Source organism: Esox lucius, chromosome 19 (genome assembly GCF_011004845.1).
Source record: "Esox lucius isolate fEsoLuc1 chromosome 19, fEsoLuc1.pri, whole genome shotgun sequence".
Taxonomy (NCBI): domain Eukaryota; kingdom Metazoa; phylum Chordata; class Actinopteri; order Esociformes; family Esocidae; genus Esox; species Esox lucius.
In genome coordinates, this window is record NC_047587.1 from 1,328,042 (window position 1) to 1,337,280 (window position 9,239).

The 9,239-nt window shown below is 42.5% G+C and overlaps 1 protein-coding gene across 2 annotated transcripts; it reads right to left on the reverse strand.

Annotated features, from left to right (window-relative positions):
• stoml1 (stomatin (EPB72)-like 1) lies at positions 1-8,492 on the reverse strand. 2 transcript variants are annotated; one of them, XM_029115321.2, is made up of 7 exons: positions 8,147-8,492; positions 7,706-7,812; positions 4,573-4,722; positions 3,917-4,120; positions 2,220-2,451; positions 1,369-1,620; positions 1-949 (listed from the first exon to the last, which is right to left on the reverse strand). In XM_029115321.2, exons 1-7 carry the CDS (start codon positions 8,322-8,324, stop codon positions 747-749), a joined length of 1,326 nt encoding a protein of 441 aa, XP_028971154.2. In that variant the 5' UTR covers positions 8,325-8,492; the 3' UTR covers positions 1-746. The 2 variants fall into 2 exon arrangements, with proteins under 2 accessions (XP_028971154.2, XP_028971155.2); XM_029115322.2 differs by having other exon boundaries at positions 8,169-8,259.
• Positions 8,493-9,239: the final 747 nt, after the last annotated feature.

The window sequence follows — 9,239 nt, forward strand, 5'->3', positions numbered from 1 at the left end:
TATTTGGGTCAATGTCTCTGGTTAAGGGGTATTTGGGTCAATGTCTCTGGTTAAGGGGTATTTGGGTCAATGTCTCTGGTTAAGGGGTATATTGGTCAATGTCTCTGGTTAAGGTGTATTTGGGTCAATGTCTCTGGTTAAGGTGTATTTGGGTCAATGTCTCTGGTTAAGGGGTATTTGGGTCAATGTCTCTGGTTAAGGGGTATTTGGGTCAATGTCTCTGGTTAAGGTGTATTTGGGTCAATGTCTCTGGTTAAGGGGTATATTGGTCAATGTCTCTGGTTAAGGGGTATTTGGGTCAATGTCTCTGGTTAAGGTGTATATTGGTCAATGTCTCTGGTTGAGGTGTATTTGGGTCAATGTCTCTGGTTAAGGTGTATTTGGGTCAATGTCTCTGGTTAAGGGGTATATTGGTCAATGTCTCTGGTTAAGGGGTATATTGGTCAATGTCTCTGGTTAAGGTGTATTTGGGTCAATGTCTCTGGTTAAGGTGTATTTGGGTCAATGTCTCTGGTTAAGGGGTATTTGGGTCAATGTCTCTGGTTAAGGTGTATTTGGGTCAATGTCTCTGGTTAAGGTGTATTTGGGTCAATGTCTCTGGTTAAGGTGTATTTGGGTCAATGTCTCTGGTTAAGGTGTATTTGGGTCAATGTCTCTGGTTAAGGGGTATTTGGGTCAATGTCTCTGGTTAAGGGGTATTTGGGTCAATGTCTCTGGTTAAGTGGTATTTGGGTCAATGTCTCATTTTAAGGTCTGAGTAGTTTGAGGAGTTCCTCCAGCTTCATAGCCGTCTGCAGGTCTCCCTGGATGGTGAGTCGACCTGTGGAGTAGGCAGCGTAGGGTCGAAGGGCACCTTGGAACATGGCCACCAGGTCCTCGTCCCTCATAGCCAGGGTCACGTCTGGAACCTGGCCCTCTGGGGGCGACCCTGGTCCAGCGGAACCCCTACCTAAAGACAGAGAAGGGAAACAACACTGTTGAGGTAACTACTGAGACATGGCATGGACAACGCCCCCATGGAAACAACACTGTTGAGGTAACTACTGAGATGCAGCATGGACAACGCCCCCATGGAAACAACACTGTTGAGGTAACTACTGAGATGCAGCATGGACAACACCCCCATGGAAACAACAATGTTGCTGAGGTAACTAATGAGGCGTGGCATGGACAACACCCCCATGGAAACAACAATGTTGCTGAGGTCACTACTGAGATGCGGCATGGACAACGCCCCCATGGAAACAACACTGTTGAGGTAACTAATGAGGCGTGACATGGACAACGCCCCCATGGAAACAACACTGTTGTTGAGGTAACTACTGAGACATTTCTTCCTAAAAGGCTGTAATATGAATGTCTCCTCACCATGACTGAGGTCTACGTAGTAGCTGGTCTGTTGTCCGTCCGCTGATTGGAGGAGAAACAGGAAGCAGGCTCCCACCTGACTGACCAGAGACTCTGACAGCAGTAGCTTCACCACCTCCAGCAGCTCCAACACTGAGGTAGGCCGACTGGGCACGGCTACATCCTCGGTCACAGAGACCAGAGCAGGGCCAGGTTCTGTCCCAAGGGTATGGGGAGCACCACTCATTTCATCTGAGAAGATGATGCTGTCCTCTGAGACACACAGACAGAGATTAAGAGGCTCCGTTATGAACCCAGGAGGGAAGACATAACCAACCCTGTCTCAATTCAACAGCAGATATATGGAGAAAAATAATGAAAGGAAGACGTACAGCTGAATAGGTGGATGTTTTACAGTTGAATAAAGGTGGATGTAATGATACAGGTGGATGTATTACAGTTGAATAAAGGTGGATGTGTTGATACAGGTGGATGTATTACAGTTGAATAAAGGTGGATGTGTTGATAAAGGTGTATGTATTACAGTTGAATAAAGGTGGATGTGTTGATAAAGGTGGATGTGTTACAGTTGATGTATGTGATGTGTGCTAATAAAGGTGGGTGTGCAAACAGAGGTGGGTGTGCAAACAGAGGTGGGTGTGCAAACAGTGGTGGGTGTGCAAACAGAGGTGGGTGTGCAAACAGAGGTGGGTGTGCAAACAGAGGTGGGTGTGCAAACAGAGGTGGGTGTGCAAACAGTGGTGGGTGTGCAAACAGTGGTGGGTGTGCAAACAGTGGTGGGTGTGCAAACAGAGGAGGATGAGCTCGAACAGGATGTTGTAATACAGGTAGATGTGGATGTGTGACTGTACCGGTCCTAGCCAGGGGAGGTCCAACACCACCTCCCATCATGTTGCCCAGGAAGTGGAAGGCCAACTGTTGTATGGGTTCAGCTAGACCCTCCAGACCTGGAACATAGGGGGGCAGAATGATGGAGCCAGGCCCAGGCGGGGAGTCTTTCGGGGGCTTCAGGATAGCACCCACCGTCAACTCCACCCTGTCCACCTCCAGACCCCACGGCTTCGTCAGCTCATTGATTTCCATCTGGAGGGACGGAGAATGGACAGGAGGACGAGCAGGAGAAAAGTGCAGGAAGAGGAGAGACTAAGAGGAGTTCTGTTCAAGAAACTCAGAAACAACTACAACAACCTGTCCACCATTGTCCAGGAAACCTTGATTCTAACAAACACTAATATGTTGAACATGTAGGTTATTCCAAATACTGAACAAGCCAGTTGTTAACGCTGAAACAGTAGTCAGAAGGTTGTCAAGGAGGTGTGGTTACGTCTGAAACAGTAGTCAGAAGGTTGTCAAGGAGGTGTGGTTACGTCTGAAACAGTAGTCAGAAGGTTGTCAAGGAGGTGTGGTTACGACTGAAACAGTAGTCAGAAGGTTGTCAAGGAGGTGTGGTTACGACTGAAACAGTAGTCAGAAGGTTGTCAAGGAGGTGTGGTTACGTCTGAAACAGTAGTCAGAAGGTTGTCAAGGAGGTGTGGTTACGACTGAAACAGTAGTCAGAAGGTTGTCAAGGAGGTGTGGTTACGACTGAAACAGTAGTCAGAAGGTTGTCAAGGAGGTGTGGTTACGACTGAAACAGTAGTCAGAAGGTTGTCAAGGAGGTGTGGTTACGTCTGAAACAGTAGTCAGAAGGTTGTCAAGGAGGTGTGGTTACGACTGAAACAGTAGTCAGAAGGTTGTCAAGGAGGTGTGGTTACGTCTGAAACAGTAGTCAGAAGGTTGTCAAGGAGGTGTGGTTACGACTGAAACAGTAGTCAGAAGGTTGTCAAGGAGGTGTGGTTACGACTGAAACAGTAGTCAGAAGGTTGTCAAGGAGGTGTGGTTACGACTGAAACAGTAGTCAGAAGGTTGTCAAGGAGGTGTGGTTACGACTGAAACAGTAGTCAGAAGGTTGTCAAGGAGGTGTGGTTACGACTGAAACAGTAGTCAGAAGGTTGTCAAGGAGGTGTGGTTACGACTGAAACAGTAGTCAGAAGGTTGTCAAGGAGGTGTGGTTACGACTGAAACAGTAGTCAGAAGGTTGTCAAGGAGGTGTGGTTACGTCTGAAACAGTAGTCAGAAGGTTGTCAAGGAGGTGTGGTTACGACTGAAACAGTAGTCAGAAGGTTGTCAAGGAGGTGTGGTTACGACTGAAACAGTAGTCAGAAGGTTGTCAAGGAGGTGTGGTTACGTCTGAAACAGTAGTCAGAAGGTTGTCAAGGAGGTGTGGTTACGACTGAAACAGTAGTCAGAAGGTTGTCAAGGAGGTGTGGTTACGACTGAAACAGTAGTCAGAAGGTTGTCAAGGAGGTGTGGTTACGACTGAAACAGTAGTCAGAAGGTTGTCAAGGAGGTGTGGTTACGACTGAAACAGTAGTCAGAAGGTTGTCAAGGAGGTGTGGTTACGACTGCAGCAGAGGACAACTGGTTTGATCCCAGAACCTGGGAAGAGGCTTGGAGATCCCTGAGTATTCCTAACCCAGAGGCTATGTGGCGGGTGTGTGTGACTCACTCCGAGGTCCTCCCCCAGTTTGGCCCTTTCCGTCTGGATCTCCCGGACCCGCTTCCCACCCAGGGTGGTTGTCATGGCGTTGTGGGCGGTGAGGCGGGTGGAGGCGTTAAGATCCTGAACCGACACCACAGACATCACCGGGCTCCAGATACGAAACTGGATATCAGCTCCTACAGACACCACCCCTCCGTCACTGGTCGTGACCTGTTATAACAACACATCAGAGTGTTATAGAGGGTTATACCTGGATATCAGCTCCTACAGACACCAACCCTCCATCACTGGTCGTGACCTGTTATAACAACACATCAGAGTGTAATCGAGGATATGTGTTGTAGCAGTATAGTTGCTCCACTACTGATAATTAGTAACTCCTCTGTAACCCTGCCAGATCACTCTCCCTCTCAGGCCCTGTGTTGTTAAGCACTGGTTCCTACACAGCAGCAGATTTGCCACTCATTTTTCTTAGTGCTATTAATGTGGTAGCTGATGCTGTTGCTGAATCCAAAACAATATGCACACGGTTCATGCAGTGAATACAACATGTCAGTGATGGAATTAGTTTATAAAAGATTGGTAACAGAAATTAGGGCATATGATGAACAATTTGATAAGTGAAATGTCATTAATTGTTGTGGGACATGGGCCCTGGGTACCTGGCATGGTGGTATGTTGAAGGCCCGGGTGCGTAGGTCCACTCTCTGCCACTGGTCAATAAGAGGCAGAACCAACACCACCCCTGGACCTTTGGGAGGACAAACTCTGCCCAGACGAAAGACGACTATACGCTGATAGTTAGGGACAACCTGTAGAGGGCAGATATTAAATAATAACACTTAGAGGAGGAGAGGGGAGAGAGTACAAACACAACACTTAAACATTAGGGAGAGAGTACAAACACAACACTTAAACATTAGGGAGAGAGTACAAACACAACACTTAAACATTAGGGAGAGAGTACAAACACAACACTTAAACATTAGGGAGAGAGTACAAACACAACACTTAAACATTAGGGAGAGAGTACAAACACAACACTTAAACATTAGAGAGAGAGTACAAACACAACACTTAAACATTAGAGAGAGAGTACAAACACAACACTTAAACATTAGAGAGAGAGTACAAACACAACACTTAAACATTAGAGAGAGACTACAAACACAACACTTAAACATTAGGGAGAGAGTACAAACACAACACTTAAACATTAGAGAGAGAGTACAAACACAACACTTAAACATTAGGGAGAGAGTACAAACACAACACTTAAACATTAGGGAGAGAGTACAAACACAACACTTAAACATTAGGGAGAGAGTACAAACACAACACTTAAACATTAGGGAGAGAGTACAAACACAACACTTAAACATTAGAGAGAGAGTACAAACACAACACTTAAACATTAGAGAGAGAGTACAAACACAACACTTAAACATTAGAGAGAGAGTACAAACACAACACTTAAACATTAGAGAGAGACTACAAACACAACACTTAAACATTAGAGAGAGAGTACAAACACAACACTTAAACATTAGAGAGAGAGTACAAACACAACACTTAAACATTAGAGAGAGAGTACAAACACAACACTTAAACATTAGGGAGAGAGTACAAACACAACACTTAAACATTAGAGAGAGAGTACAAACACAACACTTAAACATTAGGGAGAGAGTACAAACACAACACTTAAACATTAGGGAGAGAGTACAAACACAACACTTAAACATTAGGGAGAGAGTACAAACACAACACTTAAACATTAGAGAGAGAGTACAAACACAACACTTAAACATTAGGGAGAGAGTACAAACACAACACTTAAACATTAGGGAGAGAGTACAAACACAACACTTAAACATTAGGGAGAGAGTACAAACACAACACTTAAACATTAGGGAGAGAGTACAAACACAACACTTAAACATTAGAGAGAGAGTACAAACACAACACTTAAACATTAGGGAGAGAGTACAAACACAACACTTAAACATTAGGGAGAGAGTACAAACACAACACTTAAACATTAGAGAGAGAGTACAAACACAACACTTAAACATTAGGGAGAGAGTACAAACACAACACTTAAACATTAGAGAGAGAGTACAAACACAACACTTAAACATTAGAGAGAGAGTACAAACACAACACTTAAACATTAGGGAGAGAGTACAAACACAACACTTAAACATTAGGGAGAGAGTACAAACACAACACTTAAACATTAGGGAGAGAGTACAAACACAACACTTAAACATTAGAGAGAGAGTACAAACACAACACTTAAACATTAGAGAGAGAGTACAAACACAACACTTAAACATTAGAGAGAGAGTACAAACACAACACTTAAACATTAGGGAGAGAGTACAAACACAACACTTAAACATTAGGGAGAGAGTACAAACACAACACTTAAACATTAGGGAGAGAGTACAAACACAACACTTAAACATTAGGGAGAGAGTACAAACACAACACTTAAACATTAGGGAGAGAGTACAAACACAACACTTAAACATTAGGGAGAGAGTACAAACACAACACTTAAACATTAGAGAGAGAGTACAAACACAACACTTAAACATTAGGGAGAGAGTACAAACACAACACTTAAACATTAGAGAGAGAGTACAAACACAACACTTAAACATTAGGGAGAGAGTACAAACACAACACTTAAACATTAGAGAGAGAGTACAAACACAACACTTAAACATTAGAGAGAGAGTACAAACACAACACTTAAACATTAGGGAGAGAGTACAAACACAACACTTAAACATTAGGGAGAGAGTACAAACACAACACTTAAACATTAGGGAGAGAGTACAAACACAACACTTAAACATTAGGGAGAGAGTACAAACACAACACTTAAACATTAGAGAGAGAGTACAAACACAACACTTAAACATTAGAGAGAGAGTACAAACACAACACTTAAACATTAGAGAGAGAGTACAAACACAACACTTAAACATTAGAGAGAGAGTACAAACACAACACTTAAACATTAGGGAGAGAGTACAAACACAACACTTAAACATTAGGGAGAGAGTACAAACACAACACTTAAACATTAGGGAGAGAGTACAAACACAACACTTAAACATTAGGGAGAGAGTACAAACACAACACTTAAACATTAGGGAGAGAGTACAAACACAACACTTAAACATTAGAGAGAGAGTACAAACACAACACTTAAACATTAGAGAGAGAGTACAAACACAACACTTAAACATTAGAGAGAGAGTACAAACACAACACTTAAACATTAGGGAGAGAGTACAAACACAACACTTAAACATTAGGGAGAGAGTACAAACACAACACTTAAACATTAGGGAGAGTACAAACACAACACTTAAACATTAGGGAGAGAGTACAAACACAACACTTAAACATTAGGGAGAGAGTACAAACACAACACTTAAACATTAGAGAGAGAGTACAAACACAACACTTAAACATTAGGGAGAGAGTACAAACAACACTTAAACATTAGGGAGAGAGTACAAACACAACACTTAAACATTAGGGAGAGAGTACAAACACAACACTTAAACATTAGAGAGAGAGTACAAACACAACACTTAAACATTAGAGAGAGAGTACAAACACAACACTTAAACATTAGAGAGAGAGTACAAACACAACACTTAAACATTAGAGAGAGAGTACAAACACAACACTTAAACATTAGGGAGAGAGTACAAACACAACACTTAAACATTAGGGAGAGACAGGGGGAGAGAGGGAGTGTGTGGGTTTTACCTTGAGCACGAACCAGCCTGATAATGGGAAGGTTACAAAGGTGCAGATATAAACCATGAAGGTGACCATCACATTGCAGATCCAGGACAGACATCCCTGACTGGAGTCTGAAGAAAGAATGTCAGCATGAATGTACATTTGCAGGCAAACATTTTGAACAATTTACAGATTTTGGCGTCAGAAAGAAATGTATACTTTTATTCACCATAGTGGCATTCAACAGCACCATCACTATTTGAAAATAAATGTGTATATGTTGTGCATGTAAGGCCCAATGTCACAGCAATTCATTACTCATGTTATCGCTTTTCAAAATTATGTTATTTATTTGATTACAGTCCAACTAATACACGGATGTTATTGCAGCTGAAAGTACGCATGCGCGTGCGCCAATGCTGTTCCTCCATGTTGTTTTTTAACTACTATTTAACCGGTTCTTACCTCTGAAGTCGTTATCACTGACCTTCGGGATGTAGTCAAACGAGTGTCCTTGTCCTTTATGGTGGTGGAATGGAGATTGTAAAAAGCTCTCTGTCGCCACGAACAAACCAGGCTTGGCAGGGATCGAATCTCGTTGCGTGAGAGGTTGATATCCATATCCTGACGCTTTACTAAACATGACCTTGTAAAGTTTAACGCTCAATAACACACGATTTATACAAGTTAAATATATATATATTGTATTAAAAAGATAATGTAATGGTCAATGAAGAATGTTTTCGTTTGCGCGGTGAAACCATAACCTCATTGGGTGAAGCTGAATTAATTCCGCGTTTCCGTGTTTGCCTGTCAGAGTTTAGAAAAACAGTAGTACACTGCCATCTGGCGGGCGGGTCAATTATTTGATCTGATATGTCTGGAGTGTCAGTGTGGAGAAACTGGTGAGAACCAGCAACTGGTGATCAAGCACAGAAACACTATCTATATACGCATAAGTAATATTTTGGAATATATTTTTACTAAATGTATTTTCGAGTATTTACATCTATTAAAATAACAGAAATCAAACTATACACTTATGTAAATATTTAAATATACTGTATTTATGAAAATGTATTGAAATTACAATCACATTCATATATTTGTATGTATATTTACATATTTAAATATATGGCAAGGAAATACATTTTAATAGGGTGATGTACACTCTGTGCCCTGTCCAGACCTACAGGATACATTTTCCTCCATACTTTTCTAATGATTTATATTAGAAGACTATGCAGTTACTTGATTAATTGATATATAGCAATATAGAGGAGACTTGACATGACAATCTGGATAGAGCAGGTTATGGGGTGTATTTGTCTAGTATATTTTCTTCTTCTCCAACCACAGGGACGGCCTCTGATCCCACCACAGGGATGGCCTCTGATCCCACCACAGGGACGGTCTCTGATCCCACCACAGGGATGGCCTCTGATCCCACCACAGGGTCGGCCTCTGATCCAACCACAGGGATGGCCTCTGATCCCACCACAGGGACAGCCTCTGATCCCACCACAGGGATGGCCTCTGATCCCACCACAGGGACGGT